At 40.5% G+C, this 22,500-nt stretch overlaps 1 protein-coding gene across 2 annotated transcripts in view; it reads right to left on the bottom strand.

Moving 5' to 3' along the window:
* The window catches only part of esyt2a (extended synaptotagmin-like protein 2a), a 105,135-nt gene that overhangs the window by 26,611 nt on the left and 56,024 nt on the right, over positions 1–22,500 (bottom strand). For both annotated transcript variants that reach the window (XM_028592643.1, XM_028592644.1), the window contains exons 8-12: positions 19,710–19,765; positions 7,037–7,157; positions 2,686–2,862; positions 1,877–1,959; positions 519–567 (exon numbers count right to left, since the gene is read on the bottom strand). In XM_028592643.1, the coding sequence (XP_028448444.1) occupies positions 519–567; positions 1,877–1,959; positions 2,686–2,862; positions 7,037–7,157; positions 19,710–19,765 (486 nt within the window). The remainder of the gene's footprint in view (positions 1–518; positions 568–1,876; positions 1,960–2,685; positions 2,863–7,036; positions 7,158–19,709; positions 19,766–22,500) is intronic.

Genomic DNA, 22,500 nt, shown 5'->3' with positions numbered 1-22,500 from the left:
ATTGCTTTCCATTGTTAATATGTACTTAAAAACACTTCTGAAATGCAAGATAATAGAAATCATGTGATAAAACATGCGATTAATCGCGATTAACTATAGAAATTCAGCGATTAAGAAAACATTTATCATTTGACAGCCCTAATTTAAATATATGTATAAGTCGCTAAGAGGTAAAGGTACTTTATTGTCACATAGACATACATGTAGCAAAATTCATTCTCTGCATTTAACCCATCCCTTAAGGGAGAAGTGGGCAGCCATTTACAGCCCAGGGACCAACTCCAGATCTGAGCCAGTGCCTTCCCAATTTCCCAAACTACTACTTGATTTATTTATATATATATATATATAAACGTGAGTGTGAGTGATAGCTGACCTCTTGTAAGTGCAGTGTGGAAAGACTAGAGTAATGTGCACATAGGAGCAACGATTTCCCTATACAACATCTCCTGCTTTACTTAAGTATTTGAGTGTAAAATGGATGGCTGCTGAATGCACTGAAAAGAGGAGGAGATTACCTCATCAACTTTTTGTTCCTTCTTGAGCTCGGCCATGTCGATCATCAGACTGAAAAACAATTCACAAACAACACAAAACTTTGACTGAGCGAGGTTCAGGCACTGCGTGGTTCTCACAGTTAATGGGTTCTGCTGGAAATTAAAGTCAGACACACAACGTTGCACTTGTTAAACACCATTCACTGTAGAAGCTCCTCTCGGTCCTTAGAGGAAAAACTACTACCAGGTAAATGGAGTGTGGAATCCTATTACATACACACTCTTTAAGACAAATATGATTTGTAAAAGACAAGAGAAACCCAATATACAGAACACATAAGGTACTCAGTTAATCCATAAATTACTGAGCCTTTATGTTCAGCTGTTCGTCAACAAAAAAGTGCCTTAACTCATGGATCATAAATTATAAGTGACAGAAATACACTGTTTGTGTCTTTTGAGTTTAAAGTGACTATATGTAACTTTTTAATGTTTCTGAAGTCATTTTTCAAACAATAGTCTCAAATGACCTGTAACAGCAAACAAGACTAACAGTGAAGAAGTTAGATTTTTCCCGCAAAGTCACAAAATGATTACGGCAGGTAGATGGTGCTACAGTAACACATTCTGACGGGTCACAGATTTCTTTGTTACACCAGAAAAGCCTATATTAGTATCCAGCCAGTTGAGCCAGGTCAAATGTAGCAGGAGAATTCTTTATATAGGTCTAATTGTATTTTAATGTTATTTTATCTATCGGGGCAGGACCATCACAGGAAAGAAGGAAATTAAACAAAGGTCCACGGGCGAGCCAACTTGGGTTGGGCTTTCAACAGATGGAGACCATTACGGGACTGTAAATAATTAAAAAACTTCCCTGAATTGGCCCTCAGGTATGTAATGTCTTTTTCATTCATGACATAACAATGTGCGATGGAGTTGTACGTCAGTAGCCAACATATAACTAAGGTTCCCCTTCCATTAGCGTGGAGGTTTCCCCTATACTCTGCATTTGTGTTGGCCTACTATTTTCTAAGTAGGCTAAGTTACCGTATGAACACTTGAAATGTATTCTCTTATTGTAAATTAATGATTTTCTGTCTGAGCAAAACATTCATAATGCAACAGTATGACCTCCCCGTAACACTAATAATGGTAATATAGTGGGAAATACAGCAGTAAAGAAAAGAGCTTTAGGACAGCAGGTGTGGTAAAAACACTATCGCTTTAGTCTAAACAACACAGACTGAAAATTCCATAAAGCCACTTTAGCAAAGGTCAGAGGACGTTAAGAGAAGGAAACAGAGCAGGGTGAAGGAGTAGGTGAAGGTGTCTTCTGGCAATGAGGTGAAGTTTTGATGTTTTAAAAGAAGCTGTACCTTCCCAGAAAGTCATCTTTATCAGTGTCTTCATCAAACAGCTCAATATCCAGATTCTGTCCTGAGTGATCGTACATCAAGGCCTGAAAATATTAAAAAAATACATTTGATCCTCACACACACTGCTGTTTAAAGTGTACCAAAAAGTAAGGTTCTTTATGTTCATAGCATCCATGTATGCTGTATTGTTGGATGCAGGAGGCCAAAATGAAATAAATAAATGATATAAAAATGTACATAAAATAATAAAACATATATTTTCCTCCCACTTTGAAGAACCCCTATTATACTCCTTTTCATATTTGAATATATACTTTTCATTATTTTGTCATATTTGTATGCTTGGGTTCTACTAGAATAGGTTTACATGCTTTTATGTTTAAAACAAATATGTTTCTCATATATTGATGCCGCTCTTCGTCTGAAACACTAACTAAGCTCTTGGCCTTCCTGAAAAGCCCAGTCTGCTCTGATTGGTCAGCTGGCCCACTCTGTTGTGATTGGTCAACCAAATTTAACAAGCCACTGGGCGGGCTGTGCTTGCTCAGACAGCACTTTTTGGTAGCACATACAAATCTGGCCTAGCATTCTCAATTAGTGACATCACTATTTAGGAATTTCAAAAAGAAATGTCAGCGAGGCGAAAAAGTGCTGTCTGTGGGAGACAAAGCTCCATTTGGAGTGAAATGTGTTTTTTTGTACTATATATCTATTACATACACAGAAAACTCTATCACACACTATAAGAGAAAAGTATAATAAGGGCTCTTTAACTCAGATTGATGCTGCTGTCAAACTGTCTCGCTCACCTCGTACACTTCATTCCATTTTGGGTTGACGGTATCGTTGATGACTTTGCTCTTGAAGAGTTGGGTCCCGACCCGGATGACTCCATATGGGTCTGACTTGCCTTTGATCAGCCCTCCTAGGAACGTGTCTTTACCGATCAGGTCCTGAGCCTCGATGAAGTGGATCCTAAGGACGCCCTGAGGAGACAAACGAGTAAAAAAAAAAAAAAAAAAAAAAGTCTAAAATGAGGCTGGACCAGGAGAGGAGGGAGGTCAAGAAACAGAGGAGGTAAAAACAGGCCATCTCTGAATTAATTTTATAGTTCAAGGGTTCAAGAAGTTTAAAGTTTTCTGCCATATCTACAATGTTATAATGTTGGATTTTTCATGTTAAACGTGGCCAAAACATTCAAATAATGAGGTAAACCTATTGTAGACAAACCCTCGTGAGCCAAAATGTTCATATTTCCAACTATTCTGAACGCTCTGGTTTTTTCTACTCTCAGCTTAAAAAAAAAAGTCTTACGCAACTCTAAGCCGGCCTTCTATGATTGGTCATCTGCTCCAGGCAGGTAGGACTGGAGTGTTTTCTTTATTTAAGCCACTGCGGTGTTAACATTGTCGCATGTAGCTACATGCTAACAGCAGTAAAATGTGTCATCTTGGCTGCTAGTATTGACTGACATGCTCAAAATATTATTAGTGTCCGACAACATTATTTAAATAAACAGTAATTTTATGATCGTAAAACACACTTCATTCAAAAGTCGTCAGAAACTAAATAAAACTACCAAAAGCCGTCTTGGTTCATATTTCCACTGTTCCAACAATCACCACTCTGGTTTGGTTGAAATAAACCCTTAATTCACCCATTTACATGTGGAGATATGCTGGCTCTATACACACTAAAAGTCCTGATTATTTACATGGAGTCTGGTGGAGATATGCTGGCTCTATACACGCTAAAAGTCCTGATTATTTACAGGGGCTTAACATATTCAAAAACTCACCAAATTTTTTGAATTATTAGGGCCCGAGCGCCGACAGCAGCGAAGGCCCTATTGAAACTGAAGGAATTATTGTTTGTTTGTTTGTTTCTTTCTATTATTATTATTATTTTCCCGTCAAATGAATTGGCTTTTTGAGGGGCTTAATATATTCAAAAACTCACCAAATTTGGCGGTCGCATCAAGTCTGGTGAACATTTACGTATTTTAAGGGTTTCGGGAATAGGCGCACAAAAATGGCTCGCTAGCGCCCCCTAGAATGTTAAGAAAATTGAGCCCCTGCAGTGCGTTTAACGTAGACTCACGAAACTTGGTACACATATGTAACATGTCAAGATGTACAAAAAACTTCATTAGAGCCATATGTCAGTACCCGATCCGTTCCACCTGCACAATCCGTTCTGCGCATGCGCAAGATGTTCACGCATGAGCAGATGATAATAACGCTTTACGACCTGCCCGATCTGTTCCACGCTAGCCTCCACCCAAGCTAACAGCTAATTCGGCTAACCGCTAGCCGACAAATAAAGCATGCGCAGAACGGATCGTGCAGGCAGAACGGACAGCTAGATTCAGTCTAAAATAACGTTAAGTCAAACATAATGGGAAAAGCAGGCTACAGCAAAATTAAGACTTTACAGTAACAATAAAGACAAGTATTGAGTGATTGTATTTTAAATGAGCACAAGTAAAGTAGAACTGACGTAACAGCTGTTATATATGTTAACGTTTGTTTTGAAGTTTTATTTTGAGGGTCTTTTAGCCGAATTTGCTGTTAGCTAAACTAACGTTAGCTTAACTGTGGAGGCTGACGGACGGCAGACCGCTACAATCAGCTAGCGGTTAGCCAAATGAACTGTTAGCTAAAGTAACGTTAGCTTCCCAGTGGAGGCTAACGGCAGACCGCTATAATCACCTAGCGGTCTGCCCGAATTAGCTATTAGCTAAACTAATGTGAATTAGCTATTAGCTAAACTAACGCGAATAAGCTATTAGCTAAACTAACGTTAGCTTCCCGGTGGAGGCTAGTGTGGGAACCGATCGGGTAGTGTCGTAAAGCATCGTACCACAGCGCATGCGCGAACATCTTGCGCATGCGCAGAACGGATTGTGCAGTTGGAACGGATCGGGTACTGACACCATACCCTAAACCCAACAGGAAGTCCGCCATTTTGAATTAAATGTTCGAAATTAGTGCGATTTTGGCCATTTCCACATGTCGTACTTTAACGAACTCCGCCTAGAGATTTCATCCGATCAACTTCAAACTCGGTCTGTGCCATCTTAAGACATTAAAGATGAAAAGTTGTTAAAGAAAAACTTTTTGTCATAGGGCGTGGTCGTGGCGGGGCGGCCATTTTGTGCGTTTCGCCGCCGAAACAGGAAGTGGGTGTAACTCGAGTGTACGTTGTCCAACTGGCTCGAAACTTTTCAGGATTCATGAGAGTCCAACCTTGAGGACAAATAAAGGCCAATATTTACTTAAAGTTATAGCGCCCCCTAGTGGCAACAGGAAGTAGGCCTAAAAGTCAAGGTGCTATACTTTAACAAACTCCTCCTAGAGATTTCATCCGATGGACCTCAAACTTGGTCTGTACCATCCCAACACCTTAACGATGAAAAGTTATTAAAAGAAAAACTTTCTGTCAGACAGTGTGGGCGTGGCGTGGCGGCCATTTTGAGTGTTTAGCGATGAACAAAGAAGTTGTTGTAACTTGAGTGTACTTTGTCGTATCTGCCCGAAATTTCTCACGATGGACAAGGGTCCAGGCCTGAGGACACCTACAGGCCAAAATTGACTTTTGGTCATAGCGCCCCTCCCTGGCCACAGGAAATGCGCCTTATATGACAAACATCATCCGATTTACATTACATTTAGAATGTGTGGTCTACATGTGATATTGAGCCACCTCCTATATTAATGACCATGCCCACTTACTCAGACCACGCCCTCTTTCATAAGATTTGAACCGTTTAAGTGAGAGTCTTGTGTGAGGTGTCATTGAACTCAGCAGAGACTTCTTTCTTCATTGGTGATGGTTTGGCCCGTCCCCTATGTTGAAGCCACGCCCTTTTTAATAAATGCTGACCCATCTAAGGTAGAGTCTTGTGTGAGGTATCATTGAACTCAGCAGAGACTTCCTTCTTCATTGGTGATGGTTTGACCCGCCCCCTATGCATTAGCCATGCCCCTTTTCACAGCTAATCAACCGTATGACGTAGAGTCTTGTGTGAGGTATCGTTGAACTCGGCGGGGAGTTCCCTTTTCATTGGTGACAATTTGCGGCGTCTGAGTGCCCCGCAAATGCACGGTCGCAAGGAGCGGAGTACGCCGGTAACCCAGATGCGCACAGAGGCGCGAGGGCCCGTCCATCGCTGCTCGCAGCTTTAATTTACATGGAGTCTGGTGGAAATATGCTGGCTCTATACACGCTAAAAGTCCTGATTATTTGCATGGAGTCTGGTGAGGTGGTTCTGGTTAAACTAAAAGGATCTTACTCTTTAACTAAAAGGTCTATCTCTGTATGGATCCATTCCATAATGTCAGACATTTAGAACAATCTGAGCCTGTCAGTATAAAAAACAGAACTTTTAGTGGATGGTAATTGACGATGCCGTTACATGCCGCAGGTTACAGCGTTCTTATTCAATACTGGACCAATTTCAAAGATTTTTGTTGCTTGCTCATAAAGAACACCATAAACTCTATATCTAAATTTTGGTGTGATGATGCTGTCAGGGGAAATTAAATCAGTGATGTTTTGAGCCATCCATGGATCTGTAAGATGCTGACGTAAGTTAGCTCTGTTGATTAAAACTTGATTTATGAGGGCTGTAAGAGTAAGTGAAAGAGTCTTTTTTGTTAAGTTAATCAGGCAGGCTCCATATATAAGCAACGACAACTGCACGTGAGTTAGCTTTCAGCTCATATGAATTTGCAGCGCCTTGGCTGGTTTGTAAAATAAATACAAAGCAATTAATATTATTAAAACAAATATTTGGGACCATTAAAATTGACACAGAACAGTCCATACACTCTGCATAGGATCTGTTCCAAGGGACATTTGTGTACTGATTTAATATGAGGAGCAGCTGAAGTTCAGATTTAAAGATAGTTTATAGATACATTTGGGGATTTTTGGTGCTATTTCAAAATCACACTGTTATCAATAACAAGAAATGATTATTTTAAATATTCATATTCATTTTTAAACAGTATAAAGCAGTGTTAAGCAGAAAATTATCACATTTGAGATGATGGAACCAGAGAACTAAATTATTATCAAATACTTTCCCGCTGATCCAACAGGTCAGTTAATTGATTTATTGATTCAAAACTACAAGTAACTGTCTGTGTATATCACCTTGGGCACAGGAAAGCGTAGCTGGGCCAGCTCGGCCTCTCCCACCAGAGGGATGGTGATGCGGTTGGGCAGGACCACAAAGCTGTAGATGATGTCCTGGATGATGTTATCACACAAACCACTGAAATAGATGGAGGATAGAAAAGGAGAAAAGATACAGGGGAAAGAGAGAATAGAGAAGGAACATAATGAGAGGATAATAATAAAGAATATATATGTAAAAAAAACAAAAACAATTACAACACAAAGAGTTGGAGAAGACCGTATAACAATAACAGTTTAAAAACTATAAAAAAATGTTCTACCAGCTTTGGCTTTCAAGCAACCAAGATTTAGGCAATTGTGGCCTAAAGGCTAAAGAGCTTGTGAACAGGAGGTCGCCGGTTCAACCCCAGACCAACAGGATAAAATCTGGGTGGGGAAAGTGAAAGAGCAGCGCTTATCCCTCCCTCATCACCACCACTGAGGTTCCCTTGAGCAAGGCCCTTCACCTCCAACCGCTCCAGTGGAGCTGCTCAGTGGCAGCAGATCAGACTGGGGTTGTACTGGGCACCTTCCAGGTATGAATGTGATCAGATCAGACGAATGTGATCAGATCAGACGAATGTGATCAGATCAGACAAATGTGATCAGATCAGACTAATGTGATCAGATCAGACTGTGGTTGTACTGGACAGCTTCCAGGTATGAATGTGATCAGATCAGACTGTGGTTGTATTGGGCACCTTCCAGGTATGAATGTGATCAGATCAGACGAATGTGATCAGATCAGACTGTGGTTGTACTGGACAGCTTCCAGGTATGAATGTGATCAGACCAGAATGTGGTTGTACTGGGCAGCTTCCAGGTATGAATGTGATCAGATCAAACTGTTGTGGTAGTGGGCAGCTTCCAGGTATGAATGTGATCAGATCAGACTGTTGTGGTATTGGGCAGCTTCCAGGTATGAATGTGGAACTGTGTGAATGTGACAGCTTGTCGTTGCAAAGGAGAATTTGTTCTCAATCGACTTACCTGGATAAATAAAGGTTAAAAAAAATAGACACATTTGTTTATTAAAATTCTGAAAAGCATTTTAATCTCTCGTCCTGGTTGTCATTTAGCAGTTTGTTTTTGCTTTTTTTCTGCAGAATCATCACAGTGTCAAAAGGAAGTGTTATAAATCTGCACACACACACGCAGGCTGTAACTCAAAACAATAAGTAAAGATAACTTACTGATCTTAACTTCGCTTGATTGAGCTCCGTTACGGCTGGCAACCCACTGCACTTCATACTTGCTCAAAGTCACCGTTTTGTGGGCTAATAGACTACTAAACGCCGGTGCTCGGACAGAGCTCCAAGGCCTGCAGCTCCCCTCTTCCTAATGCCAGGTGTGTGTGAGTGAGAGCGCGGTCAGCAAGCTTGTTACACCAGCAATCTCTTACCACAGGTTACAGTTAATCTTATAATGTGTGTAATTATAATGTGTTGAGTTATTTAAACAAATGATCAGTGAAAGACACGCCTCTTGTCCGCGAGTCTCATTGATAGAGCCTGCGGCTGGATGTGATAGAGCCTGTGGCTGGATGGAGCTAGCTAGCCTCCTCTTAGAATTCCTCTGGAATTCACAAAAATTCATTAACTTGAAATCGGACACCGTTGTTAGCTTTATAAGACATTTAGTTAAATGTTGTATAAGTGGCATGACGAAATTCAAACTGTAAATATACTCGAATTACGACCAAAAATGAAGTTAACTATCCGTGATTTGTAGCTACACACAGCTATGAAGGGACAGTCGCAGCTGACTTAACACCTAGCTAGTCTTCACAAATGTTCATTAACTTGAAATTGGACACCGTTGTTAGCTTTATAAGACATTTAGTTAGATGTTGTATAAGTGGCGTGACATTGTGTGTAACATGTGGTAAGAGATTGCTGGTGTAACAAGCTCGCTGACCGCGCTCTCACTCTCACACAACGGGCCATTTAGCTAGCAGGAAGAGAGAAGTTACAGGCACTGGAGCTCTGTCAGGGCTGCCAGCCGTAACGGAGCTCACAGCAGGCCGGGGTCTGTGAAGGAAGGCTGGCTGGGCGGCGAGGCAGCAGCACCGCCGCTTAAGTCAGACACACAGTCTTACCATATTTGCAATTAGCCATCAATTTTTGTAAAACGGCCCATATGTAAGCTTTATATAGTTGATTTCTCACATAAAAAAGTCTCAGAAGTGAATTTGGTAAGGAAACATTGCAGTATCTGGAATATGAGATTCTGTCGCTTCTCTAATGTGTGTGTATTGGGGATTCGCTCAACCAATCAGCGAGCATCTCTAATGTGTGTGTATGGCAATTCGCTCAACCAATCAGCGCGCAGCTCATCTAAATATTTATGAGCATACCATATTTGGAAGAAAAGCTGTTGTTACAAATAGGGCCAAAACACAGGGATGCATAAGAGCCAATAAAATATCAACCAGGCCATTTTCAGCCCAACCAATGTTACATACCCCATTAGGAGACCATAAGGAACAGTGTGAAATACTCTATATAATCATTTTATTACCCCTTTAATGGCAAGAAAATCGCTTTCTTATCCACATACCCACCGAATTGTTATGATAAAAATTGATATAGTGACTTTACTAATATTACGCTGGAGTTATCTGAATACTTATTTATAGTTGGGGGGGAGGATTTTGATGCAGTTTGGAATTTAGCTGAAGACATGTCTGGTGGTTCGGAGACTAGCTGCATTACAGGCTTGGGTAAACGGTCTTGGGCTCACAAATTTGTGGAGCGTGACTAACCCATCTGAAAGACTACATATTTTTCTCTGCTTGTCACAAGTCCTTCTCTAGGACTGACTATTTATTTGCGTCCCCGAAGCTCTTCCGAGACTTACATATTGTTAATTTACTGCCTATAGCCCTCTCTGACCATGAAACCGTATTCTGCATTGTGGTGTTCAGCTGTATGTCTTCATGTGCACAGCGATGGCGTTTCAACACCACTCTGCTGAAGCAGGAGGGATTTAAGACGCAGTTTGTGGAGAAACTCAGAGAGTTTTTAGATTTTAATGTTGGCTCGGTTGACGACCATAGGATATTGTGGCATTCAATCAAAGTTTTCATCAGAAGTAATACTACATTATTTGCCTCTGATCAACGTAAAGCTTGACAATCTAAATTACAAGAACTGGAAAAAACGTATGCCAATTTAGAAAACCCTTCATCTGCTTAATTTCAGAAGATATAGCTCTGCAACGTAAAGTGGTCAATAAAGAAATTAACATTATTCTTAAGCAGCAATTAGAATTTTTGATCCACAGGACCAGACAACGATATTACTTTCAAGGATCTAGACCCAGCCGACTTTTAGCCATGAAAATTAGATCAAATTAACAATTTTCAGACATTTTCTTAATTAAATTGCAGCCTAGAGCTGTCACCACTGATTGCACAAATCAATTACACTTTTCGTAGTTCTTAGTCTAACCTTTACATATCCGACGTATCCTTTGACAAGAGCAAATGTGACAACTTTTTAGCTCATTTGAACATGCCTCACCTTGCTGATGAGGACGCAAATGATCTGTCCAGGCCGTTCTCACTTGAAGAGTTCAAGGCTGCTGTCCATAGCATGTAACAGGGCAAATCCCCTGGCCTTGACGACATACCACCAGAACTATACTTAGCCTTCTGGGACCTCCTAGGCCCGCTACGTCTCGCTATGATCAATTTCTCAGTGGAGAAGGGCACTTTCTGACATGAATATTGCAGTAATTTCCTTACTACTTAAGATACACAAAGATCCAACTGAATTTAGTAACTATAGGCCCCTTAGTCTCCTGAATGCTGACATTAAAATCTACGCCAAGGTACTCTCCCGTTGCCTGCAGTTTTATATTCCATCACTAGTGCACTGCGACAAGACTTGCTTCATTAAGTCGTGCCTAGCCTCAGATAACGTCCGGCGGCTGCTACATGTAATTGACGCTTCTGTGGACATTAAAGCCCTGTTAGCTGTATTATCACTTGATGCAATGAAGGCGTTTGACCACCTTGAATGGTCCTTTTTTGGTTAGTTATAGAGTTATTTATAAAATTGGCTTTGTTCCCACTGAATGAGGCAGCTAAGACAACTGCTTTACATGCTATTATTCCCTTTGTTTAACAGTCCAGATACCTAGGTACTGATATATTGCCCTCGCTGAATCGCATCATTAAACACAATTATGCTGAATGCGGTTTGGCAGTTTGGTAGATGTGCTATTTGCAAACATATCTGTTAGGCAGTGTCGGCTACGATTTGGTCTAATCATATCCTATCTGGTTCAGATTTGGCGCTTGGTGAAAAGGTACTGTAATTCTTCCTGCAGGCATCTTTATTCCCCGATTTTTAATAATAAAGATTTGATGGGGAGTAGATCAATCACTTTCCCACAAGTAGAGCCTGAACGGCGGGCCGATAATATATAATCAGATATTAGGCATTTTCCAAACTATCGGTATCAGCATTTATAATGGAAATGGAATGGAATAAAATAAAAACGGACGAAACACCCTTCAACCATGTTATGAGTGTTGGCGTTGCATAGTTTGTCCACCAGAGGGGACTCTACAATGTCCATGTTGGCAACACGCTTTCATTTTTTGTTGTTGTTATTGTGTTGTTGTTCAAAGGATTTTAAGTTTCATATTTTAAGTTTGTATTTTTATACATTTTATTTATCAGAACTTTATCACTGTCTGACAGGAAGCAGCACATGAAGCTGGGGATGTCTCTGACTCACAGACCATCAGCACCGGATCCCCCCGGGCTGCTCTTCTACCTGTACACCAACAGCTGCAACTCCAGTCACCAGTCCGTCAAACTTTTGATGTTTGCGGACGACACCTCCCTCATCGTACTGGTGGGAGGCTGATCACCTGGTGACATGGTGCAATCAAACTAACCTTGAGCTCATTGCTCTAAAGATAGTGGAGTTGGTTGTGAACTTCAGGAAGAACTCAGCCTCACCTGCCCCCATCACCCTCTGTGACTCCACAATTGACACTGTGGAGATCCTTCCTGCCTTCCTGCTTCTTACAGTGCAGACGCTCTACTGCTTGCTCCTGCTTGCATATTTCTGCTGATAATCTTGCTTTTCCTCTGAGAGAAACTATGAGCAGCGGCTCTTGGATACTTATAAATCACTGGACTATACATTTTTTGTAGACATAGTAGGCTATTGTCATATTTGAACATTTTTCTGCGTGAGCGTGGCCTACCAATAGCTCAAGCCTGTCCTAAAGTGACTGTAGCTAAAGCTAATTAGCAGCAAGATGCCACCCTTCTCCATAGAGGACTACTACAAACTCCTTCAGAAGATTGCAGTTCTGGAAACCAAAATGTACTGGTTAGAAGTAAACGTAGAAGTGAACGGATCATGTGGAAATAACACCACTTTACCCCTGAACCAAAACAATGGACAAAAGCATGCTAACACATGGCTAACTAGCACCAGCAAGACCACAAAGAAACAGGAGGGCTGTGGAACGGATAATAAATCTACAAGCGGTAGTCCACCCTGGAACACTTTTGGTGCAAAGCCTAAGAGTAAATCATTTTCCTGGGAAATGGGAGGACGACTAATGGGTAGGGCACAGCGCCCTGAGATTTGTGATATGACCGGCTGGCCTGCATTACCACCCAGGCAGAGTGCCTCTTCAACCCCTATACTTAGTAGGACACAGCTGTGGACAACTGCAAAAGGGAAAACCACCAACAAAATCTGTTTTCCCAAAGACATGGTGTCTGACTTGACCCAAAGAATCCAGGATATCATATCAGCACACCCAACTGTGAAGAACATTATACTGCATATAGGGTCAAATGATGTTGTAAAGCAAGAGTCTGAAGTGCTGAATCGTGACTTTATGAATCTGCTGAATGCAGTCAGCTCCCTAAAAGCAAAGGTGTTTATCAGTGGCCCTATACCGCCAGTCAGAGGAGGAGCTGAGAGATTCAGCAGACTGCTGGCACTGAACAGATGGCTTTCAAATGCATGTACCAACCATTCTCTGCAGTTCATTGACAATTTTAACCTTTTCTGGGGCTGCAGACATCTTTTTAAAGCAGATGGACTCTTCCTTAACAAGCCAGGAGTAAAGCTGTTCACATCTAGCCTACTTTACTTTCTGCGCCACACATCTGCTCCCTTTGCCAAGGACACGAGACAAGATGAACCAAAACAAGAGGAAGACACAACAAAGTGCGGCAGTAATCCACTACAGTCCCCACCTGAGCAAAGATTTGACCATGGGAGACCAAAGAGCGGAGATGAGAAATCTCAACCCCCCATCTCACCTGTCCAACAACTCAAACCCCTTTGACAACCACGAAAGCTTTGAGGACCTCTTTAAGGATACGTCGCTCTCCCCTCTTTCCCCCATCCCCATGTTGGAGTTCACTGACCAGATGAAGCAGCTGGTAAATGCTGGAACCAAGTATGCCCCCCTTCCTTCTCCCATCGTAAAACGCCAGGCACCTATCCCTCCTCAAGGATGGCAGTTAACTCCTTCTCCCCAAACTGATAAGGATGCTTATGTGCAAAATGCAGTAAGCATTAACTGATATGGGCCGGGTCCAGGCTGCATGCCTAGTTGCACTCATGACTCTTTCCAAGACAAGTCTGGGCCCTGCTTATTAGATTCTTCCACAATTTATGTTGTGATAGGTAATCGAAAAAGAATGGTGAATGAGCACGGAACTGCAAACTTTGCAAATTTAGCATCCATTCCTCGTCAGCCACAGTCTGTCCCAAAAAATGAAAACACACTAACACTAGCACTACTAAACGTTAGGTCTTTGGCGGGAAAATAATTTTTAATCAATGATTTTATTATTAAGCACAATCTTGATTTTATGTTTTTAACTGAAACCTGGTTGGACCATAATAACAGTGCTGCTGTTCTCATTGAGTCAGCCCCCCCTAACTTCAGTTTTATGAGTGAGAATAGAGTGAATAAGAAAGGAGGTGGAGTCGCCATTTTGTTTAATGATTCATTCCGATGTATGCAATTATCTTATGGAAATCTTGCTTCTTTTGAATATGTGGCTCTTCAGCTAAGATCCTCCCCTCAAGCTATACTTCTAAATATCTACAGGCCACCTAAATACTGTGCAAACTTCTTTGACGATTTTAATGAACTGCTGTCTATAATCTGTATTAACTTTGACCGTGTAATTATTGCTGGTGATTTTAACATTCATGTTGACAACCCCCAGGACCGAGGGACCAGAGAACTGTGTTGTGTTTTTGAGAGCTATGGACTGACTCAGCATGTTACACAGCCCACGCACAATAAGGGGCACACACTGGACTTGATTATCTCAAAGGGTCTAAACATTTCCAAGGTTGTGGTGACTGATGTTGCTCTCTCTGATCATTCCTGTGTTTTCTTTAACGGCACTATCTCTGTGTCCAAAAGTGTTCAAACAAAGTTAATCAGAAAACGGTATATCACTGAAAACACCAGTGAATCATTCATTCAGCTTTTCTCCTCTACACCCGCCCTCACTGGGGCCTCAGTGACTGAGCTTGTAGATCATTTCAACTGTAAAATTACGAAGAGAGACTTCGCATTTATAATCTGGAACTAAGGAATGCAAGGCGGTCCTTTTTCTCTGATATTATCGCCAGAAACAATAATAATTCACGTGCTTTGATTGCTACTTTTGATAGATTAACAAACCCTCCAGTACCAATAGCATCTGAACTGTTGTCTACCAAGTCTTGCAATGACTTTGCCTCCTTCTTCACAGACAAAATTCAGAAAATTAGACAAACAGTCAGTGCTTCCATATCAAGTACAGGATATGTGTTGTCACAGTGTGCACGCAGAACAAATTCCAACATGACACAATTTCATACGATCAACTTTAAAAACCTGGAGGACATTATACAACACCTGAAAACCTCCTCCTGTTGCCGGGTGTTTTCAAAAATGTTTCGAACTGTTTGGCTTCTGATCTTCTACAGATTGTAAACACGTCTCTGCTCTCAGGTATCTTCCCACAGGCCCTGAAAACTGCAGTCATCAAGCCACTCCTAAAAAAGAACAATCTAGACACGACACTAATGAGCAACTATAGGCCAATATCAAACCTTCCATTTTTAAGTAAAATCATAGAAAAAGTGGTTTTTCAACAACTCAACTTTTTCTTATCGCTAAACAACAGTTTGGATGCCTTCCAGTCAGGTTTTCGACCACACCACAGCACCGAGACGGCTCTTGTTAAAGTCTTTAATGACATCCACTTAAACACAGATAGTGGCAATATTTCAGTCTTAGTATTACTTGATCTCAGTGCTGCATTTGATACGGTAGACCATGACATATTGCTTGACCGACTGGAAAACTGGGTTGGTCTTTCTGGCTCAGTACTAAAGTGGTTTGAATCCTATTTAAAGAATAGGGACTACTTTGTGTCTATAGGTAATTATACATCTGAGCATACAAATATGACGTGCAGAGTTCCCCAAGGCTCAGTTCTGGGGCCTCTTCTGTTCAACATCTACATGCTTCCACTGGCTCAGATTATGGAAAACAACAAAATAAGTTACCATAGTTATGCGGATGACACACAAATTTACATAACCTTATCGCCATGGAACTATAGCCCAATACAACAATTAAATAAGTGCATTCAACAGATTAGTGATTGGATGTGCCAGAACTTTCTTAAATTAAATGAAGAAAAAACGGAGGTGGTTGTTTTTGGAGCAAAAGAGGAACGATTGAAAGTCAGCGCTCAGCTTCAAACGACAATGTTAAAAACAACAGACAAAGCCAGAAATCTTGGTGTAGTCATGGACTCAGACCTGAATTTTAAAAGCCACATTAACATAATTAAAAAATCAGCCTATTATCACCTTCAAAATATTTCAAGGGGTTAAAGGACTTATGTCTCAGCAGGATCTGGAAAAACTTGTCCATGCTTTTATCTTCAGTAGACTTGACTACTGCAACGGTGTCTTTACAGGTGTCCCTAAAAAAATCAATCAGACAGCTGCAGCTGATTCAAAACGCTGCTGCTCGAGTCCTCACTAAAACCAAGAAAGTGGATCACATCACTCCAGTATTGAAGTCTCTACATTGGCTTCCAGTGCCTCAAATAATTGATTTCAAAATACTTTTACTGGTTTATAAATCACTAAACAGTTTAGGGCCAAAATACATTACTGATCTGCTACTACATTATGACCCAACCAGACCTCTCAGGTCGTCTGGGACAGGTCTACTTGTTGTCCCCAGAGTCAGAACTAAACAGGGGGAAGCAGCGTTCAGTTTTTATGCTCCACATATCTGGAACAAACTCCCAGAAAACTGTAGGTCCGCTGCAACTCTCACGTTCACAACAACGTTCTTTTAAATCTAATCTTTTTGATGTTGCTTTTCTTTAAATAATCTATTTTATTAACTTTAATTTCTTATACTGCACTGTAACTTTTATTCTTATACGGCACTATCAATTTTATTCTTGTCTTTTAATGTTTTTAATTTGTTTATTAATGTTTTTAAATTGTTTTTAATTGTCTTCTAACTGCTCTTTAATGTTTTATGTAAAGCACTTTGAATTGCCCTGTTGCTGAAATGTGCTATACAAATAAAGCTGCCTTGCTTTGCCTTCCTGGGAACTATCATTTCCCAGGATCTCAAGTGGGAGCTGAACATCAACTCCCCCATCAAGAAAGCATAGCAGAGGATGTACTTCCTGCGGCAGCTGAAGAAATTCAACCTGCCAAAGACAATGATGGTGCACTTCTACACAGCCATCATTGAGTCCATCCTCACATTCTCCATCACCATCTGGTATGCTGCTGCCACTGCCAAGGAGAAGGGCAGACTGCAGCGTGTCATTCGGTCTGCAGAGAAGGTGATTGGCTGTAATCTGCCACCGCTCCCGGACATTTACGCCTGATCCCTCCCACCCCGGCCACAAACTCTTTGAGACACTCCCCTCTGACAGGAGGCTGAAGTCCATCGGTCTGTTTGAACACAGATTGTGCTCCTTTCTAGACCTCAAGGTTTATACTGTATTTGTTAAGCCAGACATTTGTAGCAATTACTCATCCCTCATTATATATACAGGAAACCCAGGAAACTAACTTATTTCTGCAAAAAAGTATAAATAAAATAACAGTTTCACCTTTAATGTCTTTATTTTTTGCACCATATTATAGATAGTAGTATCTATAAGGGTATTGATAAGTATCATATTGATAAGCAGTATCGTTATGGATATCGGTATCAATAAAATCCGAAGGATACCCATCGGTACCTGCACTACTCATTTGTGTTTACCAGGTCTGTCCATAGTTTTCCCAAACCCCCTGATCCAACTCACCACCAGATGGTGATCGGTTGACAGCTCCGCCCTTCTTTTTACTAAAATGTCCAATATATGCTGCCTCAGATCTGAGCACAAAAAAGTGCTCTGGTACCACGTACACCTTATATAGGAACATGCCGTTTGTTATAGACAATCAGTGACTAGCACAGAAGTCTAACAACCAATGACCGCAGGATTTAGATCAGGGAGGCCGTTGCTCCCAATCACGCCTCTCCAGGTGTCTCCATTATTGCCCATGTGCAAAGTCTCCCAGCAGAACTATGGAGTCCTTTCTGGAGCCCAAGGCAGGATTCTGTCCAGGGTCTCCAAGAAGGCTGAAATCTCAACAGGCTGAAATCTACACCACCATTTCTATGGCTAGATATTATCACCTGAGGCTGAATGAGAAAAGATCTTTGTTTTGTGTGGTTTGGGTGAACTGACCCTTTATGAAAACTGTTTTTTTCAAAATTATACTCTAAGCTGGACTTTAAAAATATTAGCTGCATATTTGTTTTTTTTTTTGTCCTCATGTTGTTTATACAGTGTGTACCGTATGCATGGATGATACAGACAACAAATATTTCCCCTCATTTCCTCTAGAGGGCAGCAGCAACCTGTGTTAAAATACAGCTGCACTGCTTCACTACAAAAATAGTTTCCCATTGAAAGAGTGTATACTGGAGCAGTTTCAGATTAGATTTTCAAATGAATGCAAAAAAAGTATTTTAAAGCTGATTCCTGGTCTGCTCACGCACAAAAAAACAAAAACATAAAAGGTTTTTCAGGGAAAATGCTAATCATCACTGAGGAAATAATGAGTGCCCTCACACTAACACACAGGAAGAGAGTGGGGAGGGTGGGGTGAGGGCAGGTCTTCAGCTCGATCACTGCACACACGCACACGCACGCACACGCACACGCACGCACACCCACACGCACATGCACACGCACACAAACACACAGTACTGTAAACTCGTCAAACAAGGAAAGCTACATTTCACAGGGCGGAGTCTTTTTGGAAACCGCAGCAAGTTTGTCTGCTGAAAACAAACTGTAAACCCGCAGGAGACAGCAACAGGTCAACATAGAGGAACATAGTTATCAGTGTGGTACTAGCAGTGTACTCTGCAGAATGGGCAGGTTGGGTTTCAGGCTTTAGGATTAAAGATAATGCAAGGAAGTGAAATACAAAATAATAATTATACACATATCATATAAGTCAGATTTTAAAAGACCATGTTTTTTGAAATAATTAAGCTTTTCATTTTATTCTCTAGTCAACATATGTGCTACACAGACTGTGCTAGAAAAACAAGCTGAAAAAGAGAAGTAGATAATGTGTGATTCAAGGTTTCTGGTCTAGTTTTACATAGGTCTCTTGTTTAATGGCAGTCTGCATTTTGGGCTGACGTGGATGTAAACAATTCTGGTTTCAAAGTGCTTTCAAGTGTTTTATGAAGAAGAATATACATGACTCTTGTTTGGTATGCAAACATAACTTGTGTTTGTTTACAAGAACACTCCATAGCCATGTTTTACATTGCAATGAGCTTAACAGACACACTCAAACTTTATTAAATGGAAAATACAAAGCAAGAAAATGCTGAGATATAATTAGGCGTTTCTGTGTTGGTAAATGTCCTATGATGATTAATATATCAAATGAGTGAGTCACAGAGTGAAACTATGTTTCATACTGAATGGCACTCACAGTCTCACTGGACATTTAAATGAGAAATTTGAATGAATTCGCTCTGAACTCATTTTAGTGCCCTAATAATGTGTCCAACGTTTGCATTGTAAAGTAGGGTTCCGATAAACCATAGTAATATTTTCATCCTGTCTAATAAGAGGTTGAAATATTGCAGTGACAGATAATTAAATTAGATAATAAAAATGAAGCAAAATTATAACAAATCAAAATGATCAAAATGTGCTGCTTATTATGTGGTAATTATGTAAACAATAAATAAAACACTTAAATCTGACTGCCACAGAGAGGTCAGAGGTTACAGTGACCCTTAAAACTTGTGTGAACATTATGTGTGCTGCATGTAGTGCACTGTGATCCAAAGATAGTATTTACACAGTGTGGAGACAAAATGGACACATTTATGAAATAGTTTCTCTATCACACACACACACACACAAAAAATCATGGCCAGGTGGCTTCACACAGTTCCTCGAGGGGCAAGCTGACTATTGTGCGTGTGTGTTCAGGATGTGGCTGCTTGGCTCTTTACAACAAACTAAAACCATTCAAACAAACACTACACTACATTAGTCAAAGCCCATTACATGCAGGCACTTACTTGACACCAGGAATATCCAGCATGTTTGTGAGTCCTGTCCAATTGATGTCCAGCAACTGAAAGAGAGAAAAGATTGTTGATGTTGATTGACGATTTAGATTTTAAAAAAAAGTGAGAAAGGTTTGCTTCATAAAGACATGCATGCTAGGTAAAACTAAGACTACTGTTGAAAATCAGCCGGCTGGCTAACACTGGCACATTTACAGAAATGTTAAAAATGTGCATTGTTCTCATAAATAAATAAATCTTAATACAAAACATTGGGCTAGATTTACTAACACTAGCGCAGTTTGCGCTGCGTCTGTTTATGCAAGTTCGGTAATAGCACGCTATGCTTCCACATTTTGCGTAGTATTTATCAACCCTGACACCCATCAGGCAATCAGCGTCTTTCTCCGCCCACTATACCGTAAATTGCGCTGTAGTGAAGCGGTACTTGTGCTATGATAGGGCTGAGAGCAGACTGCGATATTCCCACTGCTGATGCTAGGACTGTTTGAAATGATCCTGATGCCAATATTTGTAATGTAGCGAGGAGTTTAACAACTGCTGGAATGGGATGTGAACTCTGAGTGGGAGATTCAATGTCATCTTTGATTTCTTCCAGTAACTCTAATATTGCATGGCTGCTCGATCTGTAACGCTAAATGATGTTGTGTTCACTGACAAAGTGTGATTCTTGTGTTAGAAATATTTTCAACCTCACCTATGTCTTCGTCTTGCTCAAATGACTGTTGCCATTTCACCAGCGGCATAAAGGTCTACGAGGAAACTCGATTGCGGCTGGTTCAGACCTGCTTTTAAGAGGCGGAGAATTTCCCCCGCAGAATAGAGACGCGCTCTTACTGACAGTCTTTGTAAATACCACAGAATATACTTTGAAAGCACTTTGCGCTTATCCTCCCACCTTTTTGGGTGGAACTCCCACTTTCCCCACGACCCTCCCACGAACGCATATTGAAAGCGCAACTTGTCTCTTCTCGCTCATGTGGAGGACAATCTGCGGTTTTACCGAAGTGCGCCATGTTTGTAAATAGCCCGCATCGGTTACGTCCGTCTTTGCGACCAAATAGCGCCTGGAAACGGGCGCAAACGGCTTGATAAATCTAGCCCATAATCTATAAAGTTTGCATGTTCAAGGATTTGTGGGAAGAATTTGTACGACCTATTGAAACAGCTCAGCTTTTATATTTATGAAAGTTGGCTAATGAGGAACACCTGAAGAATTATTTTTGTGCAATGTTCTGGCATCAAAATAATGAAATAAACTGAATGTTGGAACAAAATATTGGCAATTAATCCAATTCAAAAGCCTGAATTAGTCCAACACTAAGCATGATTTGAGGAAAAAATTATATATCTGCAAATTTCCTTCATATAATATATGCAACTTTTCTCAGCTACAGCAGAAACATTCAATATAAAAGTTTTGGTAAACTAAATTACCAAAACTTAAAAAAAAACTAAAACTAAAATACTCTACAAGCTCTTGGTCTACACATTATCAGCTCCTCTATGATGGCGTCATGAGTCAGCAGAAGCTGAGGAGCCTGACTTTAATTCAATCAACCCCATAATCAATAGAGCAGATTGGGTTAGCCTTCATACAAACAGGAAGAATGTAGTAAGGTACTTTGGAAATGACATCACATAACCAAAAAAACATCTGTTAGAATCGACAGATCAGGGGAGTAAATAAAATAAGATGCATAATGTGAAAAAGTTTCTCATCACCAATAAAAAAAACGCGGATAGAACAAAGAACTGATCACACATCGGGGAAATTATCTTGTTCAAAGCTCATGAGTCAAAAGCAAAGGAAAAGTGATTGAGTGATAAATCATGATAAGCTATATACACCATATGGGCCTTTCTCATTTCCCAAATATGTACCTCCTTGATTCCTCGGTTAAGATACTATCTACCCCTCCTTCCTCTACTCCCTCACTGCGCAAATCACCATAGCGACAAGTTCTGCTACACACTTAACAACAACCACACACACCCACACCCAAACACACACACACACACACACACACACACACACACACACGGAGCCATATTTGCAGGAGATGTCAAACAGCAGATTTAAGGTAGCTTAGTACAGGTTTTACTAAGAATATTAACTATATACCTGTGGTGACGATGGCTTTTACTAAACCATTGCATTTTCTCTCTCACACACTTAAGCCAGTGTTATTGGGATGTGGACCAAGTAGTCGGCAAATTGAATGCGGAATTTTCTTGTTGTTTATTATGGTTTCCAAAAAAAATGTAATCAATTAAAAAAATTAAATGTTAATGACCTAATTATGCTAATTACACAAATAGCCCAACATGCAACTCTTAGCAACCAAGTTGCAGGAAAGAAATTAGTATCTGGGTGGAAAAAACATTTTTAAAACTATAAGTACTTGGACAGAAAGTAGTATTTGAGTGGAATCAACCTTTAAAACATTTGTATCACGATTCAAGCTCTACCGATTCAAAATCGATTCATAGAATTCCAAAAATCAATTAATATATATATATATATATATATATATTTTGTAATGGCCATTGTATACCATTGTCCTGAAATGAGTTTAGCTCGCCATTCCCATAGATGGCGCTGCATCGAATTCCCACTGAGGCCTGGGCACTCTTGTTAGAATCAGAAGAAGAACGAGTGCAGCAGAAGTAGTTTAGTCGGCGCAAACAATGGCAAACCTCACAGAAAGAATTATTCAACCTGCTCCATCCTCATTGAAGGCAAGAGTTTGGACACATTTCGGCTTTTATAACCTCGAGG

This window comes from Perca flavescens, chromosome 12 (genome assembly GCF_004354835.1).
Source record: "Perca flavescens isolate YP-PL-M2 chromosome 12, PFLA_1.0, whole genome shotgun sequence".
Classification (NCBI taxonomy): Eukaryota; Metazoa; Chordata; class Actinopteri; order Perciformes; family Percidae; genus Perca; species Perca flavescens.
This window is presented reverse-complemented; position numbering and strand designations above follow the sequence as displayed.